We start from the raw sequence: 20,000 nt of genomic DNA, 5'->3' as shown, positions 1-20,000 counted from the left end.
GTGTCAAATCAGACAGAATCTACAAAATGGTTGCGGCACCATCTCAGATTTCCCCCAGGTCCCTAAGTTTGTCTACATAATGTTTAGGTCCCAGAACCAAGACCTGTCAATTATTTTTGTCCAATTCCAATGTTTTCATGGGAGCCATGTGTGGACATTATTATCTTTAAAAGTATCATTGTTAGTCTGCCCACACTTCTTAGGATGGAGGACAAACATATTGTCAATATGACTGGACCATTACAAGTTTGTATTGCATGCCCAATGGTAAGGCCTTGATTGGGAACAAAGCTCTTTGTTGGTGAGAGGGAGGCCTCAGGTTCCTCTCCTTCTCCTTCTCCTCCTCCTCCTTCTCCTTCTCCTTCTCTTTCTCCTCCTCCTTCTCCTCCTCCTCCTTCTCCTTCTCCTTCTCTTTCTCCTCCTCCTCCTTCTCCTCCTTGTCTTTCTCCTCCTCCTCCTCCTCCTTCTCCTCCTCCTTCTCCTTCTCCTCCTCCTCCTTATCCTTCACATTCTTCTCCTCCTTCATCTACTCATTCTTCTCCTCCTTCTCCTCCTCCTTATCCTTTTCCTCCTCCTTCTCCTTCTCTTTCTCCTTCTCCTCCTCCTTCTCCTTCTCCTTCTCCTTCTCCTCCTCCTCCTTATCCTTCACATTCTTCTCCTCCTTCATCTACTCATTCTCCATCTTCTCCTCCTTCTCCTTTACCTTCTCCTTCATCTTCACCTTCTCATGCATATTCATTGTATATTACAAAAGCAAGGTTTTTAGGGTGTCGTGTGTGGGTGTATGAGTCGTGTGTGTGTGTGTGTGTAGGGTGTGAAGTTCCCTTGGGAGAGTGCAACGTCCGGTAGAGAGGTGTGTCCAGAGGACATTTACGGGGAGCAGGAGATTCACATCAACGGAGATGTCATCCAGGCCTTCCAGCATTACTATTACCTCACACAGGTACACACACACACACACGCACTGGAACACATACAAGACACACACTCACTGCCATGCTCACACACACACACACACACACACACACACACACACACACACACACACACACACACACACACACACACACACACACACACACAGTCCAGCGATCTGTCTCCCCTCCCTGAGATCTCTGCCTCTGCAGGACTTGGACATGTTCAAAGGGGGGCGTGGCAGTGAGGTGGTGTGGGGCGTGGCTGACTATTGGGTTTCCCGGGTAACCTGGAGCTCTGAGGACCAATCATATCACATCAAAGGTAGAGTGACATCCAGTGACATCCACTGCAGCGCCTCAGCATTCAATGCCAATTCTCATGATCACCGATTCTATCAATTACTAGATCACCATGACACTGTTATATCCAAAAATCATTCAGGCTTTGCCATGGCGATGTGAGATGATATGGGTGTGTGTTGTGTGTGTTTCCAGGTGTAATGCCTCCAGACGAGTATTACTACAATGTGGATGACTCTGTCTTCACAAACACTGTTGCTAAGAACAGGTGTGTGTGTGTGTGTGTGTGTGCATGTGCGTGTGTGGTGTGTGTGTGTGTGGTGTGTGTGTGCATGTGTGGTGTGCATGTGTGTGTGCGTATGTGTGTGTGTGTGTGTGTGTGTGTGTCTTATCTGCTCATGCTGTCGGCTTTCTGCTACTGCTGTAATAACAGTCATCTCCTCCATTGTCAATCTTTACCACACACTCATGAACATACACACACACTCACATATACACACACACACACACACACACATGCACACACACACACATGCGCGCACACACACACACACACACACACACACACACACACACATACATGCGCGCGCACACACACACTCCCAGTCTGCTTTTTGCTGTAGAGCTAGCCTCCCTGCTGCAGCACCCGGCTCCTCCAGAGTGGCAGGAGGTGGCCGACCGGCTCAAGATCCCCTTTGACCCAGATCACCAATATCACCCAGAGTTCAGGGGCTACATTAAGGGTGAAAACACACACACACACACACACACACAAACACACACACACACTCGCATGCCCTTGAGTCATCTGAACAATTGCACTGCACTTACTGTCCTTACTTGCTGCTATTCTGAAACACTGTGATGTGTTCTTATGTTTTTAGAAGGATAGGACTGCTTTTAGAAGGATAGGGCTCATGAGGAAAAGTTTTATCTTTTTATTTATTTATTTAATTATGACTACAGTAGTTTGTTGGCACTGAGACCTGAGTTCTTATTTCACTCTCCTCATGCTCCCATGTTGTGAGAATGGCAATAAAGTATCTATCAATGTCTCACTCACTCACTCACTCATTTGAACCAGAGCTACAATATTACCCAGAGTTCAGTGGCTACAGGAAGAGTGAACACACACACATGCTATTGGCTAGCTGCTAATTAGAATAAGTAACAGCACCGTGGTGCATTCAGAGAACTCATAATTATAATGTACTGAGTACTGAGCCGTGGTCACCAGGTCAGACACTGGTCAAGGGTGGTGACCTTTTGTTAACCTATCGCTGACCTCTACGACAGGTGGTGTGGTGAAGCAGGCAGACGTGGTGTTGCTAGGATACCCACTGGGTCTTCCCATGAGTTCCCAGGTCAGACGGAATGATCTGGAAGCGTACGAGCCTGTCACTGATCCACGCGGCCCTGCTATGACATGGGTGAGCTTTGTGTGTGTGTGTGTGTGTGTGTGTGTGTGCACTAGTGATATTACAGTATGAGGATACATATGCTTCTCTTTGCAGCAACATGCTGTGTGTGTGTCCATTTATATTTACATTTGTGTGTATGTCTCTCTGTGTGTATTTATGTGACCCTGTGTGTGTGTGTGTGTGTGTGTGTGTGTGTGTGTGTGTGTGTGTGTGTGTGTGTGTAGGGCATGTTTGCGGTTGCATGGATGGAGTTAGGAGAGACAGAGAGAGCACAGAAGCTCCTCGAGAAATGCTACAAAAACATCCAGGGACCTTTTCAGGTACACACACACACGCACACACTCACACACATGCACACATTTCATACAAAACACACACAAGCACACACGCAATATCCATATAAAAACACACACAATATTAGTCTGTCTTTCACTGTCTCTCTCTCTCCCTCTGTCTCTCTCTCTCTCTCCCTCTCTCTCTCTGTCTCTCTCTCTCTCTGTTCAGGTGTGGAGTGAGTCGTCTGATGGATCAGGGGCCGTGAACTTTCTCACAGGGATGGGAGGCTTCCTGCAGGCCGTGCTGTTCGGCTACACCGGCTTCAGGTCACACACACACACGCACACACACACACATACTCCTGCATGCGTACACATACACACTGGCAGAGTCAGATATACACATCCTCAGACATATATTATTAATATGATGTAACCCCATGTTGCTGTATGCATGCTGACAGTTTGTTCATGCAAATGTAACTGAAGTGCATTTTACTATGAAACAGATGAGCTGTGGTCAAGACCACGATTGCCAAGTCCAAGACAAGTCCAAGACCAGAACTAGTTGAGCAAGTCAAGACCAGGAGTAGTTGAGACCAAGTCAAGACCAAGTCAAAATCGTTCAAGTCCAAGACCAGGACTAGTTGAGACCAAGTCAAGACCGAGTCAAAATTGTTCAAGTCCAAGACCAGGACTAGTTGAGACCAAGTCAAGACCAAGTCAAAATCGTTCAAGTCCAAGACCAGGAGTAGTTGAGACCAAGTCAAGACCAAGTCAAAATTGTTCAAGTCCAAGACAAGGCCTAATTGAGACCTAGTCAAGACCAAGTCAAAATCGCTCAAGTCCAAGACCAGGACTAGTTGAGACCAAGTTAAGACTGAGTCAGAATCGATCAAGTCCAAGACCGGGACTAGTTGAGACCAAGTCAAGACTGAGTCAAAGTCCACAGTAAGACCAGGAATAGTTAAGACCAAGTCAAGACCAGGAATAGTTGAGACCAAGTCAAGACCAGGACTAGTTGAGGCCAAGTCAAGACTGGACTTGAGTACTACAACCCTGCTGCAAGGTAATAACGTTCAGGATCTCAGCTGCTGTAGGCACTCAGTGGAATGAGTCTGATCTAGATAACATTACAAAACTGTGCTGTTATAACAAATAACAGCAATTAGAATGCTTTTCAGCCAATTAGATTCAGTGGGCAGAACTAGGCATTGTATAATTTCACCTGATTGGTTGGATTGAATGAGTGGCATGTGGGGCATCCTGTAGGGTCCAGAAGGACTGCCTGTCCTTCTCTCCTGTCCTGACTGGGGCCGTTGCAGAGCTGAGCGTGACCGGGATCAGTTACCTAGGCAACAAGCTCAACTGGCTGGTGAAGGGGGAGGAAGTGAGCGTGAAGCTGTGGGAAAAAACAGAGCATGCTGGGAAGGCCTGCGCCCTGGAGGTGGTGCTCAAAGCCTCAAGGACTAGGATTCCCCTCACACCAGGTACACACACACACACACACACACACACACACACACTCACACACTACACACGCACACGCACACGCACACACACACACTAGGGGTTTCACCAACTAGTCGACTAGTCGATAAATCGACTATTACAACCACTAGTCTGTGCTGTAGGCGGTAGTTTACTAGTCGTTAACAAAATGTTTCCCCTCTCTAGCAAAATTATCGAGAAATTGATCTGGCAATTCCAGCCACCAGTAGGCCTACTCCGACTGTGCGTTTTTTTCCCTGGCGGTGAAGTTGTAACACAGTCAACCGACAGCTGTCAAGTCTCCATCTTGTGTGTGATGAGATGCGTGTGAGACCAGTGGGTAGGATTTTTTTGCTGTTTTTATATTAACCAATTTGGATAGAATAACGTATGAATTTTTGTATTGTTATGTTCTTTCTGCATTACGAAAATACAGTTTTAATTATTTACCAGAACTCCACCCTCTGCGTGTACCTTAACGTCAACTAACCCATCAACTTGATAAAAAAATAAATGAACGACTAGTCGACTACTATTATGAACAACTAGTCGACTACTGAAAATCACTAGTCATGAAAGCCCTAACACACACACACACACACACTCGCACCATACATATACACCATACACACCCACACACTCGTACTTTACATACACACGCACCATACACACCAAACACATACACACTCGCACCATACGTACACACACACACACACACACACTCACACTATACATCCACACACACCATACACACCAAACACACACACACACTGCACACACCACCACACACTCACAAACACACACGCACACACACTTTTTTGTGCTGTCCAGGACTCTATAGTGTTCTCCTATCCATATTGTAGTAGGGGAGAACTGGTACAATTGTAACATCGGTACAAATGTCACAGTGTTTTATTCTCAAGATATGGTGTAGCTTCAGAAACGTAAATAGACACATATCATGCAATTATCTACAATCTTACAGCCATCCAAATATGAATGGTCTACTATAAATATGACCAGAGATATTAAGCAAAAAAGTGCAAAATTCAAAGCATTGCGATTTTTAATTTTTTTTTAAACCGCAACTGTTTGCTTCATGAAATTTGAGCGAGTGGACTTCAATCACATGTCATTCATATCTTCAGTCCCTCTGTTTCAAGTTAACATGAGTGCCATTTGATTTATATAGTCACAGCAAATGCAAGGAAATGAAAATAAAAACATAACCTGTGCGGGTTATTTGTAACACCCATCTGTATGGCAAAATGAACTGATTTTATCGTGCATGCGCGAACACTTCTGATTGTGAGTTATGGATTATGATTTTTGTGCCGCGATCACACCCAATTAAAGTTAACACAGCAACTTCAGATATCACTGTTGGACCAAATGCTTCAGACATGTAAGAAATAAGCAGTTTATCAACTATATCTACTGGTTTTATCAAGTCAATATGGCCAAAATAAGCATATTTAAAGGTTATTGTGAGCTAGCATAACACTGTATCATATAATCTGCAATGGCTAATCAATAATACAATAAATTAGATTTAACAATCATACATTTGGACTTTTTTTGTTAATTATATATGAAAACAGATCCTCTTTGTTTAAGCCAGCAGTGTTTTGTGGTAAAATATGTTATAGGATTCACGATTTTAGCACTGTTACATTCATGATGCTATACTGTTACAACTATACCGCACTTTTTTATGGCTGCGTCATGGTTGTAACTAAGGTATATGTCGCTGTTAAGTTAAATTATTAACAAACTGTAACATATTTTTTAAATTATGTTTCAACTTTTATGTAGTAGACATAACTCTATTCTGGTCAAATTTCACAGCTCAAGTCTATCGTCTTTGTGTAAATTGAGTTTGAACTGAGAAAATAAAAAAGTGTCACAATTGTGCCGGTTCTCCCGGTACTATTTAGTACTCAGTGACCCGACTCCTTTTGGTTTGGAACTATTAGCTCCGTTTTCTAATTATTTGATGAACACTTTCACAGGCCAAACAGTGACCTTCCCTCGAGAGGCGGGAGAACTGAGGAGGCAGGATTCAGGACAATCCTGTTGGCCTATTTAACTATGCCGATGTCAATCACTCATCAGAGGGACCCAGGACCCACCAGCTGTGTCACCTCACCTCACCCAATCTTCAGTCTTCAGTTTATACCTACAGGAGGATTTAGTCAGATTTACCACAGAAACACCTTGGCCTTAGAATGTGAGCACTTTAGCTTCCAGGCTAACATGCATACACACACACACACTTGCACTTATTCAGGAACTTATTCAGGAAGCACTGTCTGAATCTATGCTGTTTAAAACCAGGGAATCACGCACACACACAGACATGCGCGTGCACGCGCGCGCACACACACACACACACACACACCAGGGATGTGACACATTAAAATGTAAAGAGGAAAACATTCTCAGTGCATATCATTAATTAAATAATAAATTAAATAGCCAATGAGTCCACACAAGATGCGGTGATGATTTGCTAAAGGTCAGTCTGAACTGTTTGGGCGTCTGTAATCATGTTGTACTCTTTATAACGGCTGTCTATGTGGGTACCTGTAATCATTTCACACTCATCAGGCCAGAGCACCACTGGATGTGATATGTTAATGTCAGTCTGTGAGTGTCTGTAATTGTTAATATGTTAATGGTCAGTCTATGGGTGTCTGTAATCGTTAATATGTTAATGGTCAGTCTATGGGTGTCTGTAATCGTTGATATGTTAATAGATGTCAATGGTCAGTTTGTGTGGGTGTCTGTAATCGTTTGGCACTCATCATCTCACTGGACATGATCCGTGGGGTATACTACGAAGCACGTCAGACATATCTAGGCTATGTAGACATATCAAGGCTTCACAAAGCCTACATCAAATAAATCGATTGTCAGATGTATAGTATGCACGTCCATAGTGGCATATTTGCACGCACTATTAAAGCGCATTCGAGATCCAAAATGTTTGTAGAGGCAGAGCTCCACCTGTAAGATATATTACAGAATCCCACACGTGAGAGAACTTCGTTTTTCAAGACAATCGATTGGTCAGTGGGCGGTAGATTACACGATTTGAGCTATAACTTAGCACATAACCTCCTCCCGACCAGGTTTAGTTGCGAGCATAAGATACCATGGTCATATAGCGACGCTAAAACAGATTCACTTTCATGTCACAGCATACCCTGGCTTTGAGTGCAACATACCTCGCTAACCCACTAATCGAGATTCGTAGTATACCCCACAGGTCAGTGCGGTGTTGGTGTCTGTAATCATTTGGTACGTATCATCTCACTGGATATGATCAGGCCTGATCTCCACTGGTGCCTTTACATGACTAGCTTCCCGGTACCATGAGGCACTCTGTAACCAGGCCCAATAAACACAACAAACCAGACACTGCATGTGTATGTGTGTGTTTTGATGTGTGTATGTGTGTGGGACATGTGTTGTGATGTGTGTGTGTGTGTTTTGATGTGGCATGTGTGTTTTTTTATGTGTGACATGGGTTTTGATGTGAATGTCACGTGTGTGTTTTGATATGTGATATCATCTATGGTTTGCACAGATCTGTCTTGTGTTTCTAGTATTCATTATACAAGTGGAAATAATGACTCAAAACTCAAAACAGAACATAGAGCATAGAGAACAACACATCCACAAACATCTTTCTTTATCTAATACAGATTACCCATACATAATGAATCTCCGCTGTACATAGCCCAAAGCTCAGAGTATTTACAACTGTACATATACATACACTTGTGCCACATGTATCCCTCACACACACACACACACACACACACACACTTGTGTCAGGGGCCACATATCATATAAAGCTTTAATACGTCAGCCATCAACCCAATGCTTAGTGCACTACCTTGTTACTAGTAAGTAGTCTACTTCTCTACATTTTCTTATCATTTTATTTCTAGACTGAAGAGTGCAAAGTATGCTACAAAGTATGCACTTAGGTGGCCCACAGTCAGTGTAGTGTACTACAAAGTATGCACTTAGGTGGTCCACAGTCAGTGTAGTGTACTACAAAGTATGCACTTAGGTGGCCCACAGTCAGTGTAGTGTGCTACAAAGTCTTCACTGCTGTGGGCCACAGATAATGGCTATAAGGTCTCTTACATGGCCTCTTAATGAGTATTGCTGGGTGTGAGAGTAAAGTTGCTATCTTCCTCATGAGAGCTCTAGTCTGTGCGGCGCTAGTTACATCTTAATCTCCAAAAGCAGCTGACTAGAGGGTCTCTTGGAATCTTAATGAATATTACTGGGTGAGGTAGAGCTTGTGATGCTAGTTACATCTTAAATCTCTACACTGTGCAGCTGAGAGCTCTACTCTGTGCAGCTGAGATGCTCTACTCCGTGCAGCCGAGATGCTATACTCCGTGCAGCAGAGATGCTCTACGCTGTGCAGCCTAGATGCTCTACGCTGTGCAGCCTAGATGCCCTAGATGCTCTACGCTGTGCAGCCTAGATGCTCTACACTGTGCAGCAGAGATGCTCTATGCTGTGCTGCTTAGAGCGCTACTCTGAGAGGCACTATTTCCATAAAAATAGCATCTGAAAAAGCAGCTGACTCCAACTCTGCACACGCCTCTCCAACTCTGGACTCGCCCTTCGGCCTGATGTGCAACTAAAGTCAACACTCTTGTCATCGCAAATCTTATGGACAAAGTGCTATGAAGGCTCAATGGCTTATATTTTAGATTTTAGTCTTCATTCTCAGTCAGTGCCTCGCTATTGTGCCTGTACATATGGTGTAGTCAATATCTATGTAAATCCATCCTTTGAGACTTGAAGCTCATTTGAAATAAAGGCTGGAGATTCTGTCTCTCGTCCGGTTTTAAGAGTGATTGTGTAAGCAGCTGTGGTATGTCTCATGAGGTGTGTCTCGTGAGGTGTGTGTCATGGGGTGTGTTTCGTGCGGTGTGTCTCGTGAAGTGTGTCTCGTGGGGTGTGTCTCATGAGGTGTGTCTCGTGAGGTGTGTGTCATGGGGTATGTCTCGTGAGGTGTGTCTCGTGTGGTGTGTGTCATGGGGTGTGTTTCGTGAGGTGTGTCTCGTGAGGTGTGTCTCATGAAGTGTGTCTCATGGAGTATGTCTCGTGAGGTGTGTCTCGTGGAGTGTGTCTCATGGGGTATGTCTCGTGAGGTGTGTCTCGTGAAGTGTGTCTCATGGGGTGTGTCTCGTGAGGTGTGTCTCGTGGGGTGTGTCTCGTGAGATGTGCAGTGGTCAAGGCTACAGGTGATTTTTTTCCTCCTTCTCCTTCTTCTTGTCGTTCTTCTGTTCAAAGAGCGCTCGGATGTCCAGCATGGCCTGGCGGATGTTCTGGCCAAACCGGTAGGAGTCCTACAGGGACAGAGAACGACGACTCAGTCTGTGTGTGTATATGTGTGTGTGTGTGAGAGAGAGAGAGCGAGAGAGAGTGTGCGTGAGGTGAGTGAGAGTGTGTGTGAGTGTGTGTATATGTGAGTGTGTGTGTGTATGTGAGAAAGAGTGAATGTGTATGTCTGTGTGTGAGAGAGGGAGTGTGTGTGTGTATGAGAGAGAGAGTGTATGTGAGAAAGAGTGAATGTGTGTGTGTGTGTGTGTGTCTTCTCACCGTCTCCGGGCTGGAGAATTTGCTGGAGATGTGGAATGTGATGAGATTTTCCCCAATGATAATATAAGATACACCATAACCATCATCCGCTACCTGGAAAAACAATAATGTGTTTTCAATCTGTGTGTGTGTATCTGTGAAAACAAACTGTGTGTGTGTGTGTGTGTGTGCAGCGATGTGACTCACTGGGCCGAAGCCCCCTCCCAGGCCCACGTATTTGGGGTGCTTCTGCAGGTCCACCAGGTTGATCTGCTGCTGGGGGGTCTGGCTGGTGGAGAGGCGCCAGGGCTCCGACAGCACCTACAGAGACACACGGAGGGTGTGTGTGTGTGTGTGTGTGTGTGAGCGAGAGAAGAAAACAAAGCGCCAGTGGAGGTGTGAGGTGTGTTCAGGCATGTAAACTCAGATAGTTTTGTGGAATTCAGGAGACCTCAACACACATCCTTCAAGGAAATAGCTGGGAGTGTGTGTGTGTGTGGTTAATGAAGCGTGCTTTTGTTGTTTTTATTTGCATTGTTTTAAAACAGCCTAATAGCAGAAGTGGCCTTGGATCTGGGGAGTTATTGGGTGGGTGGGTGGGGGGGGTTTCAGACCCATGGAGATACTAGGACTTGAGACAGAGGGCTTTCGACCTTTGTAGGAAGGCTTGCTGACTTATGACTAAGTGACTGGGAGATATTTTATGGCAGCAGTGGAGAGCTTTTTCTGGCATCACAGCTTCCTCTGTGACATGTGTTACAGTGGAACACAACTATTCATGGCCTGGTGCTGTCATAACTTCCAACTAGGGCATCTAGTTCCAAGTCTGTTCAAAGGTGTGTGTGTGCATGGTGTGTTTATGTGTGTGTGTGTGTGTGTGTGTGTTTGTGTGGGTGTGTGTATGTGTGTGTGTGTGTGTGTGTGTGTGTCTGTGCGTGTGTATGTGTTTGTGTTTGTGTGTGTGTGTGTGTGTGTGTGTGTGTGTGTGTGTGTGTGTGTGTGTGTGTTTATGTGTGTGTACATGTACAGTATGTGTGTATGTGCATGTGTGTCCTACCTGCTTGAGGAAAGGTGAGTCGATGCCCAGCAGCTTAGAGACGATGTAGAGGCAGAAGAGGTGCCGGTCGATGCCCCCGCCGGTCATTGCCAACCGGTACATGTGCTGGTGCTTTTCCGACGCTTTCCGGAACAGAGCCAAACGCTCCTCCTTCTACACAGACACACACACATACCAAAACAACAGTTAAGAACACACACACACACAGACACACATACCAAAACAACAATTAAGAACACACACACATACCAAAACAACAATTAAGAACACACACACATACCAAAACAACAATTCATAACACACACATAGCAAAACAACAATTAAGAACACACACACATACCAAAACAACAATTCATAACAGACACATAGCAAAACAACAATTAAGAACACACACACACACATATACCCAATCAACATTTAACAACACACATATCAAAACAACAGTTAAGAACACACACACACACTCATATACATGATGTATCTTACTCACGCACAGATAAACATACATACTCACATGCTCTCTCTCTCTCTCTCTTTCTCTCTCTCTCTCTCTCTCTCAGACACACACATACAGACACACACACACACAGAGGCAGGCTAATGTCATGACCACCAGCAGAACCTTTATGTGAGGACGACCCTAAACAGCTATTCCCCAACAGATTAACATCCAGCTTGACTCAACTTCACTGACCCCAACTAGATCGGCACGTAACTTGGCCGTTGTAATTGATGACCGACTTAACTTCTCTGAGCATGTAGCTTCTATTGCAAAATCATGTCGGTTTATGCTTTACAACATTAGGAAGATTAGACCTTATCTGACACAAGATTCCACACAACTTCTTGTTCAGACCATTGTCATCTCTAAACTGGACTATTGTAATTCACTATTAGCTGGCTTACCCGCTTGTGTAATAAGATCATTACAGCTGATTCAGAATGCTGGAGCATGCCTGGTCTTCAATCAGCCAAAGAGGACACATGTAACTCCTCTCCTAGTTACTCTCCATTGGCTCCCACTGCGGTCTTCTGATGAGCGTCTGTTACGTCGACCAGTCATAAAAACTAGGTCTAATTCAAGACTCAGAGCTCTCCGTTCCTGTGGTAGTTTTGGGTCATTTAAGAGGGGTCTAAAGACATACCTGTTCAACATGCACTTAGTTGTTTAAGCGCTTCTTATGTGTTATGGTTTGTATAATATTGTTTTATTTTCATTAGGCTGTTGATTAATTTGACATTATTGTTTATTATTATCTCCTTAATGTAGTCTTACCATGTCATTGTTTTTATATTATTGATTGAATGGACATTATTGTTTTATTATTGCCTTTTCCCTCATTTTCATTGCTTATTTTATTAGGCTATTGATTGAATTGATATTGTTGTTTATTATTACTATTCTCCTTATTATAGTTTGACCAACATTCTAATCTGTTCCCTGTTCAATTTTAAATATTATGTTGTTTTGCATTTGTGTGTCGCTTTGGACAAAGGCGTCTGCCAAATCCATAACCATAACCGTAACAAATACAGCATGTCCCAGGCGCCCAAAACAAACATGATGAAATCAGACAGATGCTGTCAAAGTCTTCATCCCAGTCCCCATAACTGGAGCTGCATGTGTGTGTGTGTGTGTGTGTGTGTCTTCATCCCAGTCCACTTAATTGGAGCTGCCCGTGCTGCGCGGGTTTGTTTGTGTTCATGTCTCTCATGTGACTTTAGAACAGAGTGGGTGGCCATCTGGTGGCTCCTCATGGCTCTGCAGTTCATAACTCATAACTCGTGCATGTCTCCTGTGTGTGTGTGTTGTGTGTGTGCTGTCTGTGTTCAGCCTGTCTGAAAAACTGCCTTCTAAGATGATTCATTCGGTGACATGTATCGTTAATATCCTTAATGCTGCCTTCAGCGTCCAAAATTCTATGAAATTATGAATCTGTTGGTGTCTTGGAAATAGTCTCTCAACAATAAGTCAACAGAAGATGGCATTTGGTGTTGCTATCTTGTTAGGCCGTCCGAAACCAAGTTCATAGCTGCCACCTTGATGCCTGCTACAGCAAGTGACTCGTTAGACAGTTAAAGGCAGTGAGGCAGCTAACTGTCAGGTGGCCTCTGTTTTGGTCAGACCCTGAGTGTGTGTGTGTGTGTGTGTGTGTGTGTGTGTGTGTGTGTGTGTGTGTGTGAGTGATGATAAGAGTGATGTTTGGGTTTGTGTTGTGCATTACCTTTTCCTTGGAGTTCTCAATGGCTTTGACAAAGGCTGTGAGTGAGTGTGTGAGTGTGTGTGTGTGTGTGTGCGTGCTTGTGTGTGTGTGTGTGTACCTTTTCCTTGGAGTTCTCAATGGCTTTGACAAAGGCTGTGAGTGAGTGTGTGAGTGTGTGTGTGTGTGTGTGCGTGCTTGTGTGTGTGTGTGTACCTTTTCCTTGAGGTTCTCCATGGCTTTGACGAAGGCTGTGGACTCAGAGGTGCAGGAGCGAACCGTTTCTGTCCTACCCTCACGGAACATCCGCGTCATGGACGACTCATAGGTCAGACAGAATTCGCCCTTATCCTACATCACGCACGCACGCACGCACGCGCACACACACACATACACACGCGCACACACACACACACACACACACACACACACACACACACACACACACGATGATCACTTATGCTCCAAAAGCTTACTTCAATGTGTGATAGATCCACAACTGTACACTCACACAGAGTATGGCACTGAACTACTAAAGACTTTTTTCTTTGCAAATCAACAGTGTAATAGACTAATAATAACACTAAAATAACATAGTTAACTAAAGGAGAAACCGGAAGCGATTACCCTGAATAATAAAGAGTATGGATGGGTACCAGATTGATGTGATTATGTGAGGACAATAGAGTATGTACTGCAAGTATGTACTGCGAGTACTGCACTCTCAGTAGGGTCCTACTGTGATGTGTTTACCCTGTAGGGTACTAATGTGATGTCCTTACTCTGTAGGGTACTAATGGGATGTCCTTACTCTGTAGGGTACTAATGTGATGTCCTTAATCTGTAGTGCGCTAACTGCAGTGCACACTCTGTAGGGTACTAATGTGATGTCCTTACTCTGTAGGGTACTAGCTGCAGAGAACACACTGTAGGGTACTAATGTGATCTCCTTACTCTGTAGGGTACTAATGTGATGTCCTTACTCAAATACTAATGTGATGTCCTTACTCTGTAGGGTACTAATGTGATGCCCTTAATCTGTAGGGTACTAATGTGATGTCCTTACTCAAATACTAATGTGATGTCCTTACTCTGTAGGGTACTAATGTGATGCCCTTAATCTGTAGGGTACTAATGTGATGCCCTTAATCTGTAGTGCGCTAGCAGCAGTGCATACTTAGTAGGGTGCTAATGTGATGGATATACCCTGTAGTGCGCTAGTTGCAGAGCCATCTGGATAAAGGCATCAGGACTGGTCCTGCACGTCTTGATCAGGCCTTTGCCAAACTCATCAAACACGTAGCCATGGAAGTCCACGTCATCAGCGATCTCCTTCGCCAGGTGGTATGAGCCCTCAATGATCTCCTGACACTAGATGAACAGAGACCGGGAACATTAGTCCAGTCATTTTATGAAAAAAGGTTGAACAAATTGCAACAGAAGAAAACTTAACTGATTTCGTATCCTCAATATGTCCTGAGTAAGGGAAAAAAAGCCCCGAAGAATCCCAATAGGGGAAAGTTTAGAAAAAGACCTAAATATACCCTATTCATGCGCCTAGACAGTATTTTTCTCACGCAAATAGGGGGAAAAAATTAACCTTCACATATCACCATGAAAACTACTGAGTTGATCACTTACATCAAGACAAACAAAAAATGTATTATAAGTTTTTTGAAATTGTTTGTTAACATGGGCAAAGAGGGCATAATGTAATTACGTATAGCTAATTTGTATAAATACCACAACGGAGCTAATAGTCCAGGCAAAGGCCTGACCCAAAACTAATTGCAACAGAATTTATTTTCACGTTTTTATTTCAATTGGTGATCTAGACACCATAGTAAAAGACCATGACAATCCAGTTAGTGGAAATATGTTAATATGAGGGTTGTTTTATGCATTATTCTTCAGCAAATACTGACAAAACTGTAATTAGAATGTTGTAGAATACACATTCTAAAGAATATTTGACCCCATCCAACTTAACATGGAATTTTAGAATCTTGCATTGTTGAGGAACATTCTTTTATTTTCAAAGAGTGAATTTCTTTGGCTTATTTCAGACTGGTTTGTTGCAAAATTGGTGTCTATTTTTACATTTTGGCCCTTTGAATCAATGGAAATGGTTGTTGACTCTTTAAATAGAGCCAGTGTGTTTTTGCATGTAAGTGTTCCACAATGTTCAATCTGTACAAACACATAGTTAAGCATTATTCAGCCTAGGAAAGTGGTTTTGGTGTTTAATCTGATTTAGAGGTCACTGAAACATACAGTATATCACACTAAAGTATCAGTCCATTATTTTGCAAGACTTATAGTAATTGACCTCTTGCCCAGGGGTTGACTGTCCAATCAGAGGGGCCTGTATGATGCCCCTTTACTTTGCACAATTTTGTCTAAAACAATAATCAGACAGCACAGTATGTTTATGTTAGTGAATGCAGAAAAATTGTGAAGGCAAAGTTGAAGATGGACATGATAATGTCCAAATTCGACAGAAGGGTGCAGATGGGATAACTGCAGTTAGCCTCCAAAAAAGTGACTCTATTGTTGTGACATCTGGCAAAAAGGTACATGTTATACTAATAAATATAGTTTAAGATTAATAATTAACAATGCATGCCTATGCATGGGTCATGGTTTTACCAAAGTCATAGAACAGTCAAAACTATACATATTCTAAAAGCATATGCACTGTACATGAAATATAGCATTAATCAACTTATGTCCCATCTTCCTCCATACCATGCATAACACATACTCCTCTATTCTGCATAGGTGAATCAAGTGAACAGCTGATACATTTTGGCCTGCACTATTAAGGAAAACAAATTAAACACCCTAAACTATATATTTTCTGAAAGCATATACCCTCTAGAGGAGATATAACACCATTTAAGACATTTCCCATCTTCCTCCATACCATGCATAACACATACTCCTCTATTCTGTATAGGCGAATCAAGTGAACAGCTGATACATTTTGGCCTATACTGTCCAGGGAAAACAAATTAAACACCATAAACTAAATATTTTCTATAAGTATATACCCTCTAGAGAAGATATAACACCATTTAAGACATTTCCCATCTTCCTCCATGCCATGCACAATACATTGCCCTCTATTCTGTAAAGGCGAATCTAGTGTAAAGTGGATACATTTTGGCCTATACTGTCTAGGGAAAACAAATTAAACACCATAAACTATATATTTTCTATAAGCATATACCCTCTAGATGAGATATAATACCAGTTAAGACATGTATTATCTTCCTCCATGCCTTGGACAATTTGTTTGTCAAATGTTGCAATTAGTTTTGGGTCAGTATACATTAGCTATACATAATTACATTATGCCCTGTTTGCCCATGTTAACAAACAATTTCAAAAAACTTATAATACATTTTTTGTTTGTATTGATGTAAGTAATCAACTCAGTAATTTTCATGGTGATATGTGAAGGTTAATTTTTTTCCCCTATTTGCGTGAGAAGAATACTGTAGGCGCATGAATAGGGTATATTTAGGTCTTTTTCTAAACTTTCCCCTATTGGGATTCTTCGGGGCTTTTTTTCCTTTACTCAGGACATATTGAGGATACAAAATCAGTTAAGTTTTCTTCTGTTGCAATTTGTTCAACGTTGAAATGACTGGACTACATGGTAAATATGTAAATAAACGAATGTCAGTTGTACACATTCACTCACTGAGGCCAGGAACCACATTCCAGCCTCTAAATGGGTATGAGAATGTAATGAGTGTGAATGTAATGAGTGTGTATGAGAATGTAATGAGTGTGTATGAGAGTGTAATGAGTGTGTATGAGAATGTAATGAGTGTAAATGAGAGTGTAATGAGTGTGTATGAGAGTGTAATGAGTGTGTATGAGAATATAATGAGTGTGTATGAGAATGTAATGAGTGTGAATGTAATGAGTGTGTATGAGAATATAATGAGTGCGTATGAGAGTGTAATGAGTGTGAATGAGAATGTAATGAGTGTGAATATAATGAGTGTGTATGAGAATATAATGAGTGTGTATGAGAATGTAATGAGTGTGAATATAATGAGTGTGTATGAGAATGTAATGAGTGTGAATATAATGAGTGTGTATGAGAATGTAATGAGTGTGTATGAGAATGTAATGAGTGTGTATGAGAATGTAATGAGTGTGAATATAATGAGTGTGTATGAGAATGTAATGAGTGTGTATGAGAATGTAATGAGTGTGAATATAATGAGTGTGTATGAGAATGTAATGAGTGTGTATGAGAATGTAATGAGTGTGTATGAGAATGTAATGAGTGTGTATGAGAATGTAATGAGTGTGAATATAATGAGTGTGTATGAGAATGTAATGAGTGTGTATGAGAATGTAATGAGTGTGAATATAATGAGTGTGTATGAGAATGTAATGAGTGTGTATGAGAATGTAATGAGTGTGTATGAGAATGTAATGAGTGTGTATGAGAATGTAATGAGTGTGAATGAGTTGCCATGCACTTACTGCCACTGGAATGTCCCACTGGAGTTTGGTGGGCGGGGCCAGACCCTTACTGACGTCCCCCTTGCAGTGGCCCTCCTCTGTGTAGCCCAGCTGGAAGCAGTCAGTGGCCAACACGTACTGCAGAGAAAGACAATACTGTTAACACACACACACACACACACACACATACAGGCACGCACACACACACACACACACACACACACACACACACACACACACACAGAGTAAAGTTGTTTCTCACCTCCCACATGTGTCCCACTATAGGAGCGTCGGCCCATGAATGCTCCACATTAACACCCATTTTACCATTCTTATAGGCAATCAGGGAGAAGGACTTATCAAACCACCTGAGACAGAGAGAGGAAGGGAGAGAGAGAGAGAGAGAGAAAGAGAACACAACAAAAAGAGAGGGGTTTAATCATAACAAATCCCCCCCCCCCCCATCACTAATATCTTTCACCCATCAGCCAATGAGACAGCAGCAGGAAGAGCGCACCTGTCGTAGCATTTCCCGTGCAGTAGGGACTTGGCGTACAGGTCCAGTGACTTCAGCTTCTCTGGGTCGTATCCGTGGGCCTCGTCGTCAAGCGTGAGGAAGAACGCCGCCGTCTCGATGGCCTCCAGGGACGCCTTGTTCACTCCCTCACTGAAGTATTTCAGACGCGCACGAGCCCAGGGAACTCTGGGATACAGGAGGACAGGCGTGTGACGCAGTGGATGAGGACAGTTATGGGTGTGTGCCATGTGTGTGTGTGTGTATGTGTGTGTGTGGGTGTGAGTGGGTGTGAGTGGGTATGTGTGTGTGTGGGTGCGTTTATGTTTGTGTGTGTGTATGTGTGTGTGTGTGTGTGTGTGTGTGTGTGTGTGTGTGTGTGTGTGTGTGTGTGTGAGTGGGTATGTGTGTGGGTGTGTGTGTGTGTGTGTTTATGTTTGTGTGTGTGTGTGTGTGTGTGTGTGTGTGTGTGTGTGTGTGTGTGTGTGTGTGTGTTTGTGTGTGTGTGTGTGTTTGGGGGGTGCTTGTGTGTGTGTGTGTGTGTGTGTGTGTGTGTGTGTGTGTGTGTGTGTGTGTGTGTGTTTGTGTGTATGTGTTTTTTGGGGGGTGCTTGTGTGTGTGTGTGTGTGTGTGTGTGTGTGTGTGTGTGTGTGTGTGTGTGAGTGTATGTGTGAGCGAGTGTGTGTGTGTGTGTGTGCGTGCGTGTGTGTGTGTCACCTGTTCCCGGCTGTGAGGGCGGCTAGTTTGACCTCTCCTGGTTGCGGGGGTGAGGGGTCATTGAGGATCCTCTGGAACTGCAGCTCCAGCTCAGACGGCCACAGATGGCGCCCCCCGAAGTAGAGCCACACCTTATAGAAGCGCCCGCGGTGGTACACCACCACGTGCTTACGGTCCGACAGGTGCTGCACGAAATCTAGCCACACACAAGTACATAATCAAACACACACACTCACGTAATCACACATGCATGTACACACACACATAATCACAAACACAATCGCACATACTCACACACGCAAACACACACAACCACATACAATCACACACACACACACACACACACACACACACACACACACACACACACACACACACACACACACACACAAAATCAAACACATACACATAAGAGGAATTCTGTATACTGCAGACAAACACACTCAACCACTCAACAAACATACTCCTAACCCAAGATGAAATACTTTAAACAATGTAGCAATATCCACTCTGGGATCAGCAGAAACATGATGGACTGTTTAGTACATACACACAGAGGTTGTGCTCTCTGAATGTTAGTTGGCCATAATGAGCTGTGTGTGTGTGTGTGTGTATACGCCATCCCATCAGTGTGGGGTCACGTGTGTGTGCTTTTCAGTGTACTGGTTATATTTATAAGACACACTGTCATGAGGGAGAACACACACACACACACACACTCACACTATTGCCCAACCTAATACGCTATTGAGTTTTGCACTGTAACCTCATACCAAAACCCTGCCTGACCTCCTATATTCACCTGCACTGTACTTATATTGACCTACTGTATGACCTCCTATATTCACCTGCACTGTACTTATATTGACCTACTGTATGACCTCCTATATTCACCTGCACTGTGCTTATATTGACATATGACCTCCTATATTCACCTGCACTGTACTTATATTGACCTATGACCTGCACTGTACTTATATTGACCTATGACCTCCTATATTCA

The 20,000-nt window shown here is 43.3% G+C and overlaps 2 protein-coding genes across 5 annotated transcripts in view; one reads left to right on the top strand and one right to left on the bottom strand.

The window, feature by feature from the left end:
• pgghg (protein-glucosylgalactosylhydroxylysine glucosidase) overlaps nt 1-7,825 on the top strand; it is a 12,538-nt gene extending 4,713 nt beyond the window's left edge. For all 3 annotated transcript variants that reach the window (XM_076269153.1, XM_076269160.1, XM_076269167.1), the window contains 9 exons: nt 812-943; nt 1,128-1,239; nt 1,413-1,485; nt 1,824-1,960; nt 2,514-2,647; nt 2,863-2,958; nt 3,143-3,240; nt 4,186-4,403; nt 6,417-7,825. In XM_076269153.1, coding sequence (XP_076125268.1) covers nt 812-943; nt 1,128-1,239; nt 1,413-1,485; nt 1,824-1,960; nt 2,514-2,647; nt 2,863-2,958; nt 3,143-3,240; nt 4,186-4,403; nt 6,417-6,493 — 1,077 coding nt within the window. In that variant the 3' untranslated portion in view covers nt 6,494-7,825. The remainder of the gene's footprint in view (nt 1-811; nt 944-1,127; nt 1,240-1,412; nt 1,486-1,823; nt 1,961-2,513; nt 2,648-2,862; nt 2,959-3,142; nt 3,241-4,185; nt 4,404-6,416) is intronic.
• A 259-nt stretch (nt 7,826-8,084) lies between these two features.
• cpt1b (carnitine palmitoyltransferase 1B (muscle)) overlaps nt 8,085-20,000 on the bottom strand; it is a 19,273-nt gene continuing 7,357 nt past the window's right edge. The window contains exons 10-20 of one of the 2 annotated variants that reach the window (XR_012983133.1): nt 18,998-19,193; nt 18,284-18,469; nt 18,029-18,134; nt 17,788-17,904; nt 14,485-14,649; nt 13,495-13,629; nt 11,078-11,230; nt 10,228-10,341; nt 10,042-10,134; nt 8,911-9,788; nt 8,085-8,855 (exon numbers count right to left, since the gene is read on the bottom strand). Coding sequence is in view for 1 of the 2 variants with exons in the window: in XM_076269135.1 (XP_076125250.1) it covers nt 9,678-9,788; nt 10,042-10,134; nt 10,228-10,341; nt 11,078-11,230; nt 13,495-13,629; nt 14,485-14,649; nt 17,788-17,904; nt 18,029-18,134; nt 18,284-18,469; nt 18,998-19,193 (1,376 nt within the window). In the remaining variant the exon portion in view is untranslated. Of the gene's footprint in view, nt 9,789-10,041; nt 10,135-10,227; nt 10,342-11,077; nt 11,231-13,494; nt 13,630-14,484; nt 14,650-17,787; nt 17,905-18,028; nt 18,135-18,283; nt 18,470-18,997; nt 19,194-20,000 lie in introns of both variants that reach the window. The other variant, XM_076269135.1, reaches the window with a different exon arrangement.

The sequence above is a fragment of the Alosa pseudoharengus genome, unplaced genomic scaffold (genome assembly GCF_046254945.1).
Source record: "Alosa pseudoharengus isolate Yale_2024_CS ecotype anadromous, Long Island Sound unplaced genomic scaffold, YU_APseudo_1.1 YU_APseudo_1.1_scf_10, whole genome shotgun sequence".
NCBI classification, from domain to species: Eukaryota; Metazoa; Chordata; class Actinopteri; order Clupeiformes; family Clupeidae; genus Alosa; species Alosa pseudoharengus.
This window is presented reverse-complemented; position numbering and strand designations above follow the sequence as displayed.